The sequence below is a fragment of the Anopheles gambiae genome, chromosome 3 (genome assembly GCF_943734735.2).
Source record: "Anopheles gambiae chromosome 3, idAnoGambNW_F1_1, whole genome shotgun sequence".
Lineage (NCBI taxonomy): Eukaryota > Metazoa > Arthropoda > Insecta > Diptera > Culicidae > Anopheles > Anopheles gambiae.
Genome location: NC_064602.1, coordinates 17,796,826 through 17,814,877, shown reverse-complemented (window position 1 = coordinate 17,814,877; position 18,052 = coordinate 17,796,826). Strand labels below are relative to the sequence as shown.

The window sequence follows — 18,052 nt, the reverse complement described above, 5'->3', positions numbered from 1 at the left end:
ACTAGCTAGACAGAATGGAACCATCGTTGCCTACATTAGCGCAATCATGGCTAGAGGATTCAGCAATCCAATAAAAAGCTCTCTTGGCTTTTTATCTAGAGCATGTGCGTCTCAGCATTTCCTTCCAGTACTACCTATTCTTCACAAAAATGTGCTAATTTCTTAAAACAATCACAGATGCTATACAAATAATCGATTGGCTAAGCAAACCCGCAGACCAAAGAACCTTTTTCACACGGGGAAATCCCTTTCTGGGCAGCAAGGAATTACACAACTGCCACACGAACGAAATCATCCCTGTTTGAGCTGTCATATGATTAAGCGATAATAAAGTTGAGATTTGTCAAGCCCCCCGCCGACGGCGACAAACTAAGCAGCGGCAAAGGGCTACACGACTTTCCGTGATCACGAGGCAAGCCCCTCGCTCTTTCTTTTCTGAGCATTTGTGCAGTTCTTATCAGGCGTGTGACGTCAAAATGCACGCTCACAAAGTCGAAGGCCGTTACCAACCATCGGCCAAGAGGGGGAACAGGTAAGCATGGTATGCCCGGCTCTGTGGCAATCTCCACCAGATAAAAAAAGGGATCTAGAATATGAAGCCTATACAAATACAAAGAGTTCATGGTGCAATCTTTGCGATTTGCAGATACGAGTCTATAACTGGCAGAAGTGATCGAAACGTTAGCCCTCGCAAGGCATTATTGGCTTCTCCATTGGTAGACACTTCAACGTTGCAAACCACTCAAAGATCTCCGGTGGGGTAAAACTGTACCAGGGATCGAAGAAGCCACATTCAAAGCATTGGATTCACGTTCTATTAATAGACCATCTTTCCTAAAACCTTCGTTAGGGCTCAGTCCCCACTGAGACTGAGAGAGAGAGAGAGAGACAGAGTTTCAGTCTTGAATGATGCGGTGAATCACGTTGGCTTGGTTCTATTCCCGGAGTCCGTCTCCGGAATGCATCGGCTGGGTAGGAGGTAAAAAATAAGGAGCTTCTATTTCTTTTTTCTCTCGTTTTTTGCAGTTTAAGGGCCATATGCGGGAGTGCTTCCGGGATTTTAGAGCTGCTGTGAAAATATACTTTTTATGTTTTTTTGTTTGCCCAGATTTTGTTTTTACAAAAGTTAAGGCTCGCAACACTTCAGCACAACATACCAAGCTACATAAATGGTGGACATTAACATTCTTCTCTCGTTAATGTTTGTGTGGGATTTAATTGGAGCTCCGACTCCTCTAGCCAGTCGTGGGTCTGTGCTGACTCCAAAAGTACGGAGTTATTTTTGAAAACAAACCGAAACTGCACCGGTGTAAACTGTCAACTTAACGACTACGTGGGTTTCGTGGGCCATCCGGTCGGTAAATGCATGTTTGCAAACGCAAGGAATGATAATTTAGTATGACAGGGAACAGACCCAGTTTCATGCATGCATTTATGCTAGAGTAGATGTTATATTTGTTTTTGCTTTACTTCCACCACACACAATTTTAAGCATAATAAGTCAGTAGACGCCTCAGCTAGCATATTTATAAGTTAAATTCATTCAGAAATTGTTACAGTATTTAATCACTATCTTACTATTTTACGAAACATTAAAACAGCTCCAATTAAATCATCCAATTTTAGCGTCCATTCCGACAGCGTCGTTGAAAGTGAAATGACCTTATCACATTCACCGAGCAGAGTGTAAACCAAGCCGTTATTCATCAAGCACCAAGAAAACACATGAATAAGCGCAACCGGAAGCCTGAGACAGGGCAATATAACAGCAACATTTCCACATGCCCTGCCCAGCCACCACGCCAAACACCGTACGATGAACGGATTGTGTGGCAGAGATCGAGAGCGGTAGCCTAGAGGGAACAACGGTAACCCTCTAATTAAGTGGCAAACGAGGAAAATTGAAACCCAAAAGAGCGGATCAGTTTTCCGGCGACGAAAGAATTTGTAAACCGGCACATGTTGTTGCACGTTTTGGGTCGTTTGTTTCGGTTTGTTCAAACCGTGAAAGTGGAACAAGATGCAGCACGCACCAAAGGTGCACGATTCGGAAGAAGATGGACTGTGATGGATTTAAAAGTGATGTTCGTAACTTTAAGCCGGATTTATCGGACGGCGGTACACCCTACGGCAAACAATTTATAGATTCCGAGGCACAAATCTTTCACTTTCGAGCAGCGGTAGGATTAACTTTATTGGTGTTTTTTTCTATGCTATGATGCCTACATAAGCTCACCACATGTTTGTCGTGTATTCCTTCTAAAAGGATGTTTACCATCAGTCGCTATGAAAATGGATTTGAAACAAAATTTCAACGAAATTACGATCATACGAAGGCATGTTTTATCAAGCTATCGACCATACGGATTGGATGTACACCTAACGCCTTAAAAGGTAATTAACACGCAATTTTATCGACTGTTTTTGCACTGTAATTACAACACATCAAGTTCTAATAATGAGTACGAAACGATTTTTTTGCGGGCAGCTTATCAGTACTCGCCATGGCACCCACGCAGCACAACCTTTGGCAAGCATGCTTTAGGCCTGGCACGATAACATCAAACCCCTCAAACCATGATAAGCCGCTGGGGATGATAAGTTTCCACCAGACACTAGACGCGTTATCTCGCACCACGAATGCGGAATGCGTGGGGGATGATTTCACTGATGATGATGGCCAAAGGGGGGGCGATTAACGCGCGAAAGAGGCATCATACAGCAGCACACACTCCAAAGTGCTTACTTACCCTTGTCTGATGAAATGATGTGTACCGGTTGGGTGTGCGATGATTGTACGAACGCAATGATTGTGCGACAGAGGGGTCGTGGGTTACAGCCGCGGTAGGGTTAAATCATTCCAGCCGGCTGATTTGTGCATTTTCCGATACTGTTTTCTTCGCTCACTGTTGTGCGCTTCGTTGTTTTGTTTTTCCTAAAAAAAAAGAAACGAAAAATCATGTATTATTTCGAGTGTCCATACATTATGACTTCAATTTAAGCATTCCCTTATGATCGCATGCTTAAACGAGAGCATAAAATTCGCCATTTAAGTGATAACAAAATTAAAATTTAATTCTCCAATAAATATGTACGAAAGCAAATCGTAAGAAAACGAAAAAACCACAGTTTTGGCACCCCGTTTATCGGTGAAATTGTTTCCACTTTGCCGGTCGATAAAATTATGCAATTTGATACGCAAACTCGGTCACCTACGGGTGGCAAGCTTCGCCCTCACTACAGGTGCAATTATTGCACCCCGGGCAGGAAAAACGGTGTGTCGTGGCACTGTGTGCATGTGTGAGCACCCGTAGGCGTTCTGCATCAGCACCCACCAGCCGTAAGCTCTTGGCCCGGCACATCTTGGCATGACACACTAGGTGGTACAATCCAAAAATGAAACAGCCACACATTTCGCACACACTTTGAACTTGATATTCGTGCGTTTCTGGTTCTTTCCTGCGGTAGTTGGGCCATGCCGACTGGGGTGCAACGGTTTAGTTTCATGACATGCCTTCTCATGAATTAAACAAAAGCGCCACCGTCGTCGTGGTGATGGTAAAAAAACGCATCGTGATGATTTCCACGTTTTGCTACCGTTTTTTATTCGGCGGCGGGGGGCTTCTTTTTTACACCTGCCTCACAAAATTGTGGCTCCAAAAAGCAGTTGAGGGGAGAGAACGCTACCAGCAAATGCCGTCAAGGTTAGGGTCAATCGACGGCTTGGTACGCAGTTCGAGAAAACTGTAAAACGGAGACCTGGTTCCCGTGAGCTTCTGCCACGGGCGGTCGTTTCCGTCATCCGGTCCAAATAGTGGACTAATTAAAAGATGAGCTCCATCAACGACATCTAGGTGCTCGGAGTTTTTTTGGCAATTTTACAATACAAGTAGTCCAATCATTCCCTCAAAGCATCCAGCTTTTCGACTATTTGTTGGTGTGACCATTTCAAGATGCTAAAATAAATGTGCAAACAAAAAAAAACGTGAATTGTTGTTCTGCCAATGAAATCAGCTGCGAGGATACAACAGTTCACTCACGCACACAGCTGTAAACACTTCGGTAGCAGCACACGATCGTGCGTGAGTTGTGCACGCCGCGTTTGTTTTTGGTACTGCCGAAGATCGAGCTGCTGCTGCCCCAGCCACTACACATCGGTAAAAAAGCGCAGATGACATAACCCGTGGTGGTGTTTGCTGAGACCGAACCAACACAGCAAAACTCTCCCATCTTCTTCATTGTTGCACCGAAAGGCCAAATTCGCCATTTGTTTTTTGCTTGAAGAATTGTACCTACTTTTGTGCAATTATGATGTGCAGCAGCGGCTTTCGCGACTAGTGATGGCTTCCTTCGATTGCAATTCCCTTCGTTGGCATCGATGATGAAGGACCACACAGCGTCTACTACTCTCACTCGCTCTTTCACACTCGCTCTCTCTCGCTCTCTCGTAAAGCTGTCACGATAAGGATGGACACTGTTATCCTTGCACGCACTGGATACGCGGGGCGTTCTATTCTATTGCTCGTTTTTCCCACGCTTCCTCACCTCCCAGCTAAATCACTCTTCACATACACACATTCGCGCGCGCTCACACACGTGGAAAATGGCAATCAACCAGAGCAGAACCGGGTAGAAAGGGGGGGATGATGAGGCCCAAAGCGGGGGTTTGCTTATATTTTCTTTCGCGAAAGAAAAACCAAGCAATGTGACTACGAGTTTTTTTTTTTCGACTAGCCCTGCTTACTCTCCGTTTCTGATGTCGATTCGTTCCACCGTCTGATTCCGGTGTAGCCCCACACACACTCTCACACACACACACGGGTTGCTGTGTGTGTGTTGTATGTGCCCCTTCACTTTTTTTAGTATTATTTCGGACCTTTTTTTGGCTTTGCTTCCTTTGCGACGAGGTTTTCCCTCCCGTCGTCGTTGTGTGTGTGTGGATGGGGGAAACGGAGGTTGGGGGGATGAACGGGTTTACGTCGTTTTCGTGAAGAAAATTTTCACTCCCCGTGAGAGCATTTATGGCCAATTTTTACAACCATACAACACACCGAAACACAGCGAGAGCAAGAGAGAGAGAGAAACACTGTACACACACACAGGTTACACTCGCGCACTCGAACTTTGTTTTGCTTTTCTTTTCTTGTGGTTGAGGATGTATTTTTTACTTTTTTCGCCAAACACGAAACACGAACGGAACTGCTGCTCGGAGATTGATCATTTATCCATCCAAAAACTTGCTGCTACATTGCGAAGAAAACAGAACAGAATAGAAATTATTCACCAGCTTCTAGCGTCACGGCTGCAACAAAAAACAATCGCTCGTTTTTCACGATCGATGTATGATGGCGCCACACACACACACTTCCCTTTTTCTCAAAAACCTTTACTTTTTCCCTTTTAATTACTGGCAATACAAAACACTCCTGAGGCTAAAGAGCTAAACCCGATAGAACGATTTGGTAACTTTCTCACACACCTCGTCACTGTTAGCCGTCAGTTGCCATGCTTCGAACGTAGTAGTCGAGGACACCGACAGAACCACTCACGTAATTCATGGGCACACGCGCACACACACACGCACACCGAACGCTGATGACGAATGGGACAATATACCACGATCGCTACCTCACAAAACTACGCCAATACTCGGTCAGCGTTCCTTGCCCTTGCTGCTGCTGCTGCTTCTGTGTTCCTACACGACATATCATAACAAAACATGGACCCTGGGAGCTGGCACGGGAAGCTGCGTGCAGCAGTTATCGCTCCGTTTGCAGGGGACGCGCCGCGAAATGCTCTCTCGGTGAAGCAAACTAGCTGGATCACCACCACCATTACCACACGGGCGGGCTGGATGTTTTTGCTTTCCACCACGCACAGTCGGCCGTTTCTTCGCGTTCTCCTGGTACACGGGAAAGCGCACGCACTACCGCTGGAAAACAAGTATTTTTAACTCACTTTTCGGGAACTTCAGGGGGACATCGCGCACACCAGAGGAGCATTGCATTGCATGTTATCTTTTTTTGTACGGGGCAGGGAAAATCTAGCCTGCGGTCTGTCAGTGCTGGCCGTTCAGCTGTCAGTGGCGGTGATGTCAGCTGGGGCGGAGTGTGTGTGTGCGTGTGTTTGGCCGAGGCTGAACGGTAGCGTAGGGTGCATTTACACCAGGTGTACGCCGATGACAGCGCAGTTAACGATTTCAAATAGACAAAAAATCGTTATGCCATGACGCTTCGCCGGCGAATACACTGGCACATCTTCGGCAAGGATTCGAAGATAAGCGGTTTTCTAAATTGTAAAGTTTTTAGAACAAATTGTACTGGTATTCCGCGATATACGCAATCAGCTCTCAAAGCGAAGAAAGCTCCACTGTGTGGCAATCCCACCAACAGATGGCGCCACCAGCTTTTTGTGATCTTTTTAGACAGCATCAGCAGTTCACCGTCTGCTAAACGAATTCTTTTAAGATTCCTTGAGCCACTTGAGCTTGAGCCGTTTAGAACCCGTTTAGTGGTCGTTTAGTGGATTTGTGACACATGGAATGCAGGTTCAGTCTTAAAAAACCCAAATAGCCAGAATTGCTTAAGCAGCTCATTTTGGCACGCTAAAGATCGCTGCTCTAATTCGCCTTTTGCAGTAGATAAACAGCATCAAAGTTCTATGCGGGTCTTTCAAACAGCGCCTAAGCAGCTTCCTTATGCCACGATGCCAGGGATTATTTTTCTTTGTGTTTTATTTTCAAGCAAGCGTCATCGATGAAATAAACAACAAGATTTGTTTCGTTTAAACACATATGTATATTTTTAAATCCTTTGTATTGATGATTACACAAAATTTTACACAATTTACTGATAATTCACAATCACTTCACTCAATATTCATTCTTCAATTAACGAATCTTACTTGTGCAGCAGTAATGAGATTATTGCTGGCGTCCGTCTTTGACACTTTGACAAGAGCCACCTTGTACCGATGTCATGCATTAAAAAGCTATAAAGTTCCACCAAGTTCAGTACCCTTTCTTAACAAGCCTTCAAGTTCCATCATGAACCCTACGCATAGTGCTAATCAGCCGCAAAGTTCCAAAGAGTACCATATGTCAGTTAAAAAGCTCCATAGTTCCGTAAAGTACCGTCTATCTCTTAATCAGCCACAAAGTACGACATAGGAACGATTTTTCGTAAAACAGCCCTAAATCAGCTATAAAGTACGAGCTGGCTATTTGGGAACACCGTAGCTTTTTGTAAAAAAAAAAAATACCTCAAAACCTTGTTTCAAACCATCAACTACAATTGAATTGATAGACGTTCTAAAATTTGACGATCGATTTGTTTAACTGCTGTTATATACAGGCGGTCCCCGAGATACACGGTACCTCTTATACGCGGATTCGGAGATACGCGGTTTTCAAAATTTGACAGTTCTTTGAGCAAATTGTACTGATTTGTCACATCCATTGTGAAATACAAAATAATTTCCGTATTGATCGAATGTAAAATACCATTTGAAAAGGTTTAAAACTGTTCAATTCATTAGAAACATATCAAATAATTAATTTGGTGGCTAAAACCACCCCCTACTTGCAAAATTGCACGAAAATTAGTGATATTTTGGCTGGAAATCACGAGATTCGACTTACGCGGAAATTCGAGATACGCGGTATTTTGCGGCCGTTTTCGGTCCCCAATAACCGTGTATCTTGGGGACCGCCTGTATTGGTCACTGCTGTTGGGCAAATGTGTTTAGAATTTGTTGTGCAAATCACGCTCGTCATTCGTACCCCTCGAAAAACAACAGGCACTTTAATTTACCCAAAGAACATTTTGCGATAGTTGATGAGTTTTAATTTTGACAGCGAGAAAAAAGCGAATAAAAACAAAACAACACTCTGTTTACATCCTATTTTAGTTCACAAGCAATATTCGCACGTTTCATTCCCATTTTCTCGTGCAAAGCGAACTATATTAACACATTAACCCTGGATTATGCGAAGTAATACTTTCCACTAGTAGTTTTTCCCCTGCACAACACCTTACAATGGCCAGCGAAGATACCGCACCGGCTGACTTTTCGGCCCTAGTCAACGAGGATGGAAAGAACAAAACGAACGTAAAGTGCGATCGCTGCGGATCGTTGATTTTAAAATCGACAAACAGTGATTACGACACGACAGAGGTAGGGAGTTGAGCTACGTGGCCCTCATTTACCACCCCCGCTAACCACGCGTCTTTGCCGTGTTCACAGTTCGTGCTACCGTTGGCCAAGCAAAAGCGTCAACCGGTGGAGCAGGTGGCGGAAGAATTCACCACGGAAACGTTAAAAGATTTCTGGATGGTGAAGGATATGTACACGTTCGAGAACATTGGCTTCAGCAACACGGTGGACAATCGGAAGTATCTTACCTGTGCCGATTGCGAGGTCGGTCCGATAGGGTATCACGATTTGGAGACGAAAAAGTCCTACATCGCACTGGCACGCGTCAAGCATGAGTGAGGGGCGAATTCGATTCACTCAATATGGCATTTGCTACATGATTTGCCGTTAAAAATAAAAATAAAAGGTGAAAAGCACTCGACGTGGTAAGTTTCTGGTGTTAAAAATTGAAAACATTATCTTGTTAGTATAAATTTTTTGGGTTACAGTAGAAGTGTAGCTCGATTTCAAAAGTCAGCCTGTTGAAGATTTTCTTTTAATAGGCAAACAGCGTTCTAACCATATTCATACATATATTCATACGTTTATTTTAATATATTTTTTATTCATTTGTATCGAGTCCTATTCTAAATCATTTCAAAGACATACGTATATGTCACCTAATTATATAGCATTCGTACATGGTTATATGTTTGTGAAGATCGGACGCGATTTGGTTCGCATCCGGAACTACCTCCGTTTAGTATGCCTATAATCTTACCGGCAAAGTCAAAAACCGACTGAATACAAGCATAATATGTACCTCGCGTACAAAAGTAACTAGTATAAGCATTTTTTGGGATTATTTTGGATTTTCCATTCCAAATAAAAGAGCGCACAAGGACCTAATGTATAGCTTCACTCACGAACGCGTTCAAACGTACTCCACAACGAACGACGATATATCCGTATCCTCCGCATCGATGACTATCTCGCGCACCTCCTCCTCCACAATGTCCAGCCCGTGCTTGTTCTTGGTGTGCTTCTTCAGCTCCCCGTTCGTCTTGTAGCAGCTGCCACAGATTTCGCACGAAAACTTGCGCACCGCGGTGTGGGTCAGCACGTGCGCCTGCAGGTACCGGGGCCGCTTGAAGCTTTTGTTGCACGTCGGACAGTTGTAGCTCGCCTCCGGGTTGTGCATCTCCATGTGCTCCTTGTAGCTGAACCCGCGACGGAAGCTGCGCCCGCAAATCTCACACTGGTACGGTTTCTCGCCCGTGTGCAGCGCCATGTGCACCCGCAGCTGGTTGAGGAAGGCGTACGATTTGTTGCACAGCTCGCACTTGTGCACCGGCTGATGCTTGGTGCGCTTGTGCACGTACATCGCGCCGTACGTGTTGGCGACGTAATCGCACCCCGCGAACGGGCACTTCTTATCCTTCAGTACGGCCGGCTTCTTGTACGACCGCTGTCTGGATTTGCGCGCCAAAAACGCCTCCAGCTCCGGGCCGCTCAGATGCTGCTCGACCTTGTGCTGGTCGCGCTTCTTGGCGCCCGGGAACGTTTCGCCACAAATCTCGCAGCTGCACTCCTGGTCGCGGAAGTGCCGCTCGGTGTGGCGCTGCTGCTGGTGGCGGTCGTAGAACCGCTTGTCGCAGTACTTGCACCCGAACGGCCGCTCGCCTGTGTGCGAGCGCACGTGCCGATCCAACCGGGCCCGGTTGCCGAACGCCCGGCCGCAGGTGCCGCACTTGAACGCGCCAGTCCGCACGGCCACGTGGCGCTTCAGGTGGTTCTGCCACGTTTTGCGGTGCGTAAACTGTCGCCCGCACTCGCCACACTCCAGGTGTTCCTCGTTGTGGCTGTCCATGTGCGTCATCAGGTGCGCTTTGCGCAGGAACCGCTTGCCGCAAGTGCCGCACCCGAACGGGTAGTGGTGCGAGCGGAAGTGGTTCTGCAGGGAGGAGATGGTTTTGAGCGTGCGGGCGGGTCCACCCTCCACCTGGCAAATTCTACATTCGTACGGCAGCATCAGGCTGTGCATATCGAGATGTTGCTCCAGCATCGTTTTCGATTCCTCGTTTCGGTCGCAGATGTAGCAGCGCAGCGGATCGAGCTGCAACGGCGGCGTCTGCTCCTCCACCATGTGCTTCGCCTCCTCAGTCTCGTCATCTTCCTCATCATCCTCCTCCTCATCCTCTTCATCAAAATCATCGTCTTCCTCATCCTCGTCCATCTCTAGCACAGTGTCTGGTTCGCTTTCCTCGAACAGCTCCTTGAAATCTTCCTCCGTAGCCGGATCATCCGTATCGCTGTCTTCCTGCTGCTTCGTCGGCAAAGGTTGGCTTGTCCGAGTCGACCAACGCGACGACGGGGTGCTTTTGGTGGCCGTATGTGGCGCTCGCTTCCTGCGCTCCTTGGGTTCGGCGTCCGATTCCGCCTCCTCGCCCGATTGCAGCACATCGATTTTCATCGACACCAGCTGCTCGTCCTTGATGGATGCATCGAAATCGTCCGCATACTCGAGATACACTCCTTCCTCGTCCTCCACCACCAAATCGTCGGACACTACGCTTCCGTCCTCCGTTTTGACCAGCGCTAGATCCACCACCGCCTCCTTGTCTGTCAGCGTACTAGCATCGACCAGTTTGGGGCGCTGGCTGGTGTTCGTCTCCCGGTGGCACATGTGCTTAGTTGGCGGGCTCAGCATTTTCGCATTACGGGTGACCAGTTCGGCAAACCGTTTTTCTACCGTTTCACTCCCTTCCTTCTGGTATTCCTGCAGCCGTTTCACCACGGAACCGCTCCAGTAGAAGCTGCGCAAACGTTCGTCCTGCTGGTGGAACTCGTTCAAAAATTTAAACGCACAGTCCAACTGGCACAGACACCGTTGGCAGATGCTGCGCGGGTAGCCCTCCTGCACCTCGATCTGGCGGCCGCACACTTTGTACAGCATTTCCGGTATCATCACGCCATCGACCCGCTCCATCAGCGACTTCAGGTGGGGCCGCTTCAGCAAACATATTCGACAAAACGCATCGGACGTGACTGCGGTGAGGGAGAAAAAGGTAAATGCCGCACGTGAATTACAAAGGTGAATTGGGCTAAGGTGGTTAGAATTACGCGCTGCCCGCGGTTGTAATATCTTGGCTGAGGGTAGCATCGATGTATCTTTGGCATCAAGCATCGGGGCCGCCCTGTTGTTGTTGTTGGCTTACCTTCCGCGGGCGACGTTACGCCCGGTTTTGTCGCAGCGGTTTTGCTCATGACGGCCTGTGGAAGAGGCAGATTCGGTGCCTAGCGAACGGAACAGTCACTTAGGGCTGGAAAAACGGTGCAGAGCTGGATGAAAACTCGATTCAAAATAAATTTGATCTGGCTTCCGAGGAAAAAGATGCAGCTTGTAGCAATCTTGACGTCGACGCGAGTCGCGTCGCACTTTGACAGCTCAAACGTCACCCAGCGGCAGTGCTGCCAGCGAGAGTTATTGCTTTCGGATTCAAGTTGAAACACAGCCAACGGCCGTTTGAAACGATGTTTCTTCCATGTTTACACATTTTTGGTTGTTTTATTTAATTGCTCTCTTCCACACATTAACCATGGTTTATGTACTCTATTATGTACTCCTCCTTGGTCACCTCATCGATACCGATGCTAACGATCGGCTGCTCAACGACGATCGACTCTTCGACCGTCTCAATTTCCTCCCCGTATGTCCCGTCCAGCTCAATGTTCTCGTTGATCAGAATGCCCTGCGGAGCACTTTCCTCCAGTATCACATCCATAATGGGATCGTCCGCATTCATCAGCACAATCTTTTCCCCGTCCGCTTCGTCTTCGTCCTCTTGCGCCAACACCGACGTCTGCTCGCCGTGCTCCGCCTGGCCATGCTTGTCCTTCCGGTGCCGGTTCAAGTCGCTCTTATACTTGAACGTGGCACTGTCACAATACTCGCACCGGTACGGCCGCTGGTTCGTGTGCGACATCCGATGGTTGACCAGGTTGCGCCGGCGCACAAACTTTTTGTCGCACACTTCGCACTCGAACCGGCGCACATTGGCGTGCGAGTCCATGTGCTCGCGGTAGCTCTGCGAGCTAAGGAACGTTTTGCCGCACGGCTCACACCGGAACGGATGTTCCGAGGAGTGATAGATGCGCCGGTGCCGTCTCAGCTCGCACGCTCGCGCAAACCGGCGGCCACACTCCTCACACCGGTGCGCCATCTCGTGCCGCAGCCGGTGCATGTAGTACGCCTGATACGTGCGCGCCACGTGCGTACAGCCCGCATACGCGCAGGGCCGTTGGCTCACTTTCGCCGCGTTGCTCGCTTTGCGCGTTTCGTGCGTTTCGTGCGTTTCCAGGTGCTGCCGCAGCATCGCTTTGCTATAGAACGCTTTGCCGCACTGCGAGCACCGGTGGCCGCGCTCGTTATTGTGCCGCGCGATGTGCGTTGCCAGCTGGCCCGCGTGCACAAACGTTTTCGGGCACAGATGGCAAGCGAACGGCCGCTCGCCCGTGTGTGCCCGTTCGTGACGCTCTAGCCGGGCCCGTGTTCCAAACACACGATCACAGTACTGGCACCGGAACGTGCCCATCTGTTCGTGGTAGTGGATGCGCATGTGGTACATGAAGGAGGGACGGTACTGCATCGTTACGCCGCACACGTCACACGTGAAACCCTCCGGATTGTCGAACATTTCGTGCCGATAGCGCACATGCGTGTAGACGGACGTGTGCTTCCGGAACCGTTGCGGACAGTGCGGACATTTCAGTGGGTAGGAGTGCATGCGGTAGTGGCGCTGTAACATTGCCAGCGAGGTGATTGGGGTGCTCGGCGCGTCGTCATCCTCCTCCGTCGCATTCGGCGTGCGACACTCGGGGCAAACATGCGGCAACATGTCCACATGCACGGCCAAATGAGCCCGACAGTCTTCTTCCGACTCCAGCACGATATTACATATGTAGCATTTACAGGGATCAATGGCGGTTGCGTTTAAAGCGGTTGGATTTTCTGCATCAATTGCTTGCCGGAGCACGTGGCGATTGCGCAAAGTTCGCTGCTGCGGACGCGCGGGTTTCATGGACCGCGGAGCTCGCCGGGTGGATGCGGCCATCGATTTCTCCGGACAATCGCACTCCATTACAGCCCAGCCGCCCGGCGGTACCAGCGTTTTGTACGCAGCTGCCGCGCGCTGCTCCGCATCGGCCATATCCGGTACGTCCTGCTTCGGATCGAGCTGGATCGTCTCCGGCAGCAGTCCACTGCCATACCCCGCCACCATTCGATCACCGCCCCCATCCTCTTTGGTCACTGTTATGTTAGCTTGATATTCAAACAATTTCTGCAACAAATTTCCCTCCTGCTGGAAATGCCGCAAGCGCTGCTCGTTCCGCACCAGCTCCTTCTGTACGTGGTACGCGTAGTCCAGCTTCGCGATACAGTGCGAGCAGACGCCGTTCGGTAGATTGGGCGTTTGCTTTAGCTTGAACGAACCCAGCAGTCGTTCCAGCATGTCGGCTAGCGCGATTTCTTTGAGTGTAGCATTGAACGGCAGCAGAAACGGGAACTCTCGCATGCACAGCCGGCAGAAGCGGTGCAGGACGGCTGTTTGCGGTGCGGTCGAGTACGACTCCATTGGACAGGACGTGGTAGCAGCATCTTAAAATGTGAGAAAAGTATAATAAAACAATAAAGAATGATAAACTATGTAATAAATGCGCGCTAATTTCCCTAATTACCTTCGCCCTGCAGCTGCTCCATTGTTTTGTAAACAAACATTGCCGAAACAGTGCAGCTGTCAAAGGTGTGCAAGGTGTGTAGAGAACAAGGTCAGAGCACCCGAACGCACGTAACAACCCTGGGAACGTTTTGGTAGCAGCTAGCAAAACACAATCCGCAGCTCATTACGTTCTCTTTCCGTAGTTAAATTGGTAAAATCAGCAAACGACGTGCGAAATAGTTTCTAGCTTGCAAAGAAAACCAGTGTGCGATCGAGCGAAATGTCGGAGGCGACGAACGAAATACCGCTTGACCGCAAGCTGAACGAAATTTTCGACGAAGGGTACAGCGCCATGAACCGCTTGGATGAAAATGCGGCACTGCCTTCGAATGCACCCGAATTTCAGGTGAGTTTAATGATTAGTGGCTTTAACGCGTTTGTTCACGTTTTCCCCCATTTTTTGTCTCCGACCCTGTACGTTCATGAAAACGTGTTCCAATGTCGCAGGTAGCGGTAAAGAAAACGATCGGCCATTTCGAGGATGCTACCCGTCTCGTCAGCCTGGTCGGGATGTTCAGCACGAACGAATCGTACGAGGAGGTGCCAACGGAAAACCTGCGCTACTTTCTGCTGCCCTTTTTCCTCGGCAAAATGACGCTCCGGCTGTGCAACACAAACCGCGAGGAGGTGGTGGAGGTGGCCGAGGTTTACTTTAAGTGAGTTTGATGCGTGAACATCGCTAAAAGGTAAACAATTCTCATTTCGCTTCCTTTTTTGTAGGGATTTCCTAGCGCGCTGTGAAAACTACAAGCTGTACGAAACGCCCGACCGGGACACGGGCGAGCTAGCGATTGTGCCCGGTGGGCAGAGCGACAAGATACGCGAGCTGCAGCGAATGGGCGCACAGCGCAACGAAAAGATCCGCAAATTCCAGGAGAAGAAGGAGCTGGACGAAAAAGTCAAGCAGCTGCGGTACGTGGTCGAGCAGCCGGAGGCAAAAATCGACGACGAGATGAAGCGCGAGTTTTTCCTCTCCCTGCTGAAATCGGCCGTCCTGGAGGCGCAGGAGGAGCTGGAAAGTGTGGCGCGCGAAAAACAGATGCTGCAGTACCGGGCGGCCGCCAAACTGCGCGGCGAGGACGAGCTGGAGGAAGCAAGCCACGGTGCGTTCGGCAGCGGCACCAACAAGCGACCGCCGGTGCAACCGCTGAAGCCGATCATCATTACGCGGGACGCGGTACAGAAGGCCGTGTACGGGCGGGGCTACCCCAGCCTGCCCACCATGACGGTGGCCGAGTTTTACGAGCAGCGGGTAGCGGAGGGCATCTTCCCCGACCCGGAACGGATGAAGGAGGTGAACAAAAACTCGCTCATGAACCGGGTGCACATGGACAATGCGGCCGAGCAGGATCGCGAGGACGAGCAGCAGGAGCAGCTGATCGAGCGGGACGACGAGGAGTACCTGGCCCGGCAGCGGGCAAAGGACGAGTTTAAGGATGAGCATCGCCGTGGCGAGGGCAACCGGTACAACCGTAGCTAAGGGGGCTTTGACGCCTACTGTGCGGTTCGTTCGAAATTAGTTTGTATTTTTCCTTTTCTCTTTTACCACACACGATCACAACAACTCACTCGGCATGTTGCGGCAGCTTCATAAAAAAAATAGAGAAGTGCGTTCGCGGAATGCGCTGCGGCAATATGAATGTATTTCGTGATTTTGGATAAATTGTTAAGCTTACACAACGTACGTATTATTATATTTCAATCTCCTTCGAATCCTCCACAAACTCGACGACGTACTCGCGCACCACGTTCAGGTCACCCGCGTTCCACTCGGTGCGTATTATGCCGTCCTTCATCTTGACCCACGCCTCATCGTCCGGCTGTATCTCCTCCTCCTCCTCCAGCTTCGTTTCCAGCAGCGATTCGTCCGCACTGATCAGCTCCGTCGTGTTGTCCGCGGGCAGGATGGTGGCGCTGCTCACGTCGGAAATTTCCTCCTTCACCTTCTTCGTACCACCGCCGGCGCTGCCCTTGCCCTGCGGTTTGCGCGGCTTGCCGGAATGCATCAGGTTCATGTGCTTGCGCACGTACTTGGGCGAGACGAAGCGCTGGCCGCACTCCTCGCAAACGCACGGCTTGTTGTGGCGCAACCGGTGCTGCGTCATCGTCGTGCTCGAGGTGCTGGTGAACGTGCAGCCCTCGTGCTTGCACCGGTACAGCCGCGACCCGTCCGACTGGAGCGTGTAGATGTTGCGGTCGCCCCGCGGCGGCACCACCGCCAGATCGCTGTGATAGTTGCGCTGGTGCTTCTCGAGCGACGATTTCGTGTTGAACGATTGCGGACACTCGCTGCACTTGTGGCACCGTTCGCCCGTGTGCAGCCGCAGATGGTCGAGCAGATTGCACCGGCGGCTGAACAGGCGCGGACAGTAGGTGCACTTGTGGCTGCGCTCGCCCGTGTGCACCATCTCGTGGCGGCGCAGCAGCGCGTTCGAGCCGAACGCACGCCCGCACGTCGTGCACTTGAACCGCTCCGTGACGGAGTGCTTGTGGCGCCGCACGTGCTCCTGGAACGGGCGCCGGGAGTAGTACCGCTTGCCGCACCACTCGCACGTCAGCCCCTCCTTCGAGTGCTGGTGGTAGTTCCACAGGTGGTGGTTCAGCAGATACACGGTCGTGAAGCGCCGGTAGCAGTGCTCACACTTGTGCGGAAAGCCGTGCATCATCATGTGGCTGTTCAGCTGGATGACGCTGCGCAGCACGATGTGGGTGGGATGTTCCGCCGCTGGCTGGTCCTTCCGCGGCGAATCGGCGTCCTCCGGTGGCGGATCGGCCAAACACTCCGTACACTCGTACGGCAGCATGTGGATGTGGTTGCGGAAGTGGTCGTCCCGCTGCGCGATCGACTCGTGGTGCGTATCACAGATGTAGCAGGTGGTGGTGGAGTATTGGTTTTTCCGCTCCTTCTTGTCCTGTTTCTCCTCCGCCGGTTTCGGGCGCTTGCGCGAGCCGCTCGGGTTCTTCATCCGCACGGGCCGGGCCGCATTCAGCTCCTCCAGCTTCTGGGGCGTGATCGGGTTGAGCGTGTAGCTCCAGTCATCCTCATCGAGCGAGGTGGCCGTGCTGGACGAATCCCAGTCGTCTTTGAAATCAACCGCGAGACTGGACTCGTCCAGCGGCACGGTGGTGGTGTCGTTAAGGATTTCCTCCTGAATTACCTCCTCATCTACCTCCAATTCCTCTACCGTTTCATCTTTGATGCTTTCCTGAATTAACATCTGCTGCGGTTTCACGACCGGCACTCCGCCGGTTGGCTTCGCCACCCGGGTGGGCTTTAGCTCCCGGAACGGTGCATGGACGCTCGGCTGTATTACCTTGGGCGGTGCCTGAACCTTCGGTTCCAGCGGAAATTGCTCGTAGTACTTAATGATTTGCTTCTGCACCACCAGCTTCAGCAGCAGATCGGTCTGCGAGATGAACTCCTCCCGGATGCTGTACGCCAGCGTCAGCTTGCTGACGCACTGCTCGCACATGAACCTTGGAAACGCGTCATTGTGATCCAGCTGAAAGGCCACAGAAAGGCGATGGAGTGCATTTGCAGCTAACAGAATACTAAGGTTGCTACCGCTTACGACCTACCTCAAATGTGGTGAGCTGTATAAACATGTCCAGCAGGGTGGTTTTCTTTATCTCCGCCCCAATCGGGATCAGCGCCCCTTTGCTGTACTGGAGGCATATTCGACAAAACAGGTCCCGATACTGCAGCAGCCTCGGGTCGGTGGACGCGTCTGCGGATGGCGATAAACGGTAAAATGCACTCATCAAATGATCTTACCTCGCGCCAGCAGGCAACACTCACCAGAACATTCCGCAGACATGTTGAGAATCGATTGCTGATGGCTAATTTTATTTTGATGCCAGGCGTCACTTGTACGCTTTTTGACTTTCCTGCGCCATTACATCACTGACAGACGGCCGCGCGGGTTGATGCAGCAGCTTTATCAAGGTTACGATAGAATGCGCCTCATTTTTTTCTTTGGAAATGTACGTACCCTGTTCGTATGGTGATGCTTAGGTGGTGGTCTGTGTAAAGTATTATTTCAGTTTTTGAAGCTACAGTAAAATAGGCTATTTGAGGATTTAATTACAGTGGAGCGCCGTTTATCCGGGCTCATCGGGACTGGACATCACCCGGATAC

General features: G+C 50.2%; 5 protein-coding genes across 8 annotated transcripts in view; 2 read left to right on the top strand and 3 right to left on the bottom strand.

Moving 5' to 3' along the window:
- The window catches only part of LOC1275657 (trafficking kinesin-binding protein milt), a 90,483-nt gene extending 84,402 nt beyond the window's left edge, over positions 1 to 6,081 (bottom strand). The window contains exons 1-3 of one of the 4 annotated variants that reach the window (XM_061661453.1): positions 5,959 to 6,081; positions 4,297 to 5,243; positions 2,751 to 2,935 (exon numbers count right to left, since the gene is read on the bottom strand). The gene's annotated coding sequence lies outside the window, so the exon portion shown is untranslated. Of the gene's footprint in view, positions 1 to 2,750; positions 2,936 to 4,296; positions 5,244 to 5,479; positions 5,816 to 5,958 lie in introns of those variants that run through there. The other 3 variants (XM_061661454.1, XM_061661456.1, XM_061661455.1) reach the window with 3 other exon arrangements.
- A 1,761-nt stretch (positions 6,082 to 7,842) lies between these two features.
- LOC1275656 (guanine nucleotide exchange factor MSS4 homolog) lies at positions 7,843 to 9,042 on the top strand. The gene is made up of 2 exons (XM_314924.4): positions 7,843 to 8,175; positions 8,245 to 9,042. Exons 1-2 carry the CDS (start codon positions 8,038 to 8,040, stop codon positions 8,491 to 8,493), a joined length of 387 nt encoding a protein of 128 aa, XP_314924.4. The 5' UTR covers positions 7,843 to 8,037; the 3' UTR covers positions 8,494 to 9,042.
- A 25-nt stretch (positions 9,043 to 9,067) lies between these two features.
- Positions 9,068 to 17,871, bottom strand: LOC4577995 (uncharacterized). Its single transcript, XM_001237616.3, has 7 exons — positions 17,713 to 17,871; positions 17,493 to 17,641; positions 15,606 to 17,416; positions 14,671 to 15,060; positions 13,873 to 13,928; positions 11,732 to 13,792; positions 9,068 to 11,181 (listed from the first exon to the last, which is right to left on the bottom strand). Exons 1-7 carry the CDS (start codon positions 17,729 to 17,731, stop codon positions 9,068 to 9,070), a joined length of 6,600 nt encoding a protein of 2,199 aa, XP_001237617.2. The 5' UTR covers positions 17,732 to 17,871.
- LOC133393970 (zinc finger protein 57-like) lies at positions 11,671 to 13,973 on the bottom strand. The gene is made up of 2 exons (XM_061661607.1): positions 13,873 to 13,973; positions 11,671 to 13,792 (listed from the first exon to the last, which is right to left on the bottom strand). The coding sequence occupies exons 1-2, from the start codon at positions 13,910 to 13,912 to the stop codon at positions 11,727 to 11,729; spliced, it is 2,106 nt and encodes a 701-aa protein (XP_061517591.1). The 5' UTR covers positions 13,913 to 13,973; the 3' UTR covers positions 11,671 to 11,726.
- LOC4577996 (immunoglobulin-binding protein 1) lies at positions 14,076 to 15,597 on the top strand. Its single transcript, XM_061661608.1, has 3 exons — positions 14,076 to 14,259; positions 14,361 to 14,569; positions 14,634 to 15,597. The coding sequence occupies exons 1-3, from the start codon at positions 14,134 to 14,136 to the stop codon at positions 15,391 to 15,393; spliced, it is 1,095 nt and encodes a 364-aa protein (XP_061517592.1). The 5' UTR covers positions 14,076 to 14,133; the 3' UTR covers positions 15,394 to 15,597.
- Positions 17,872 to 18,052: the final 181 nt, after the last annotated feature.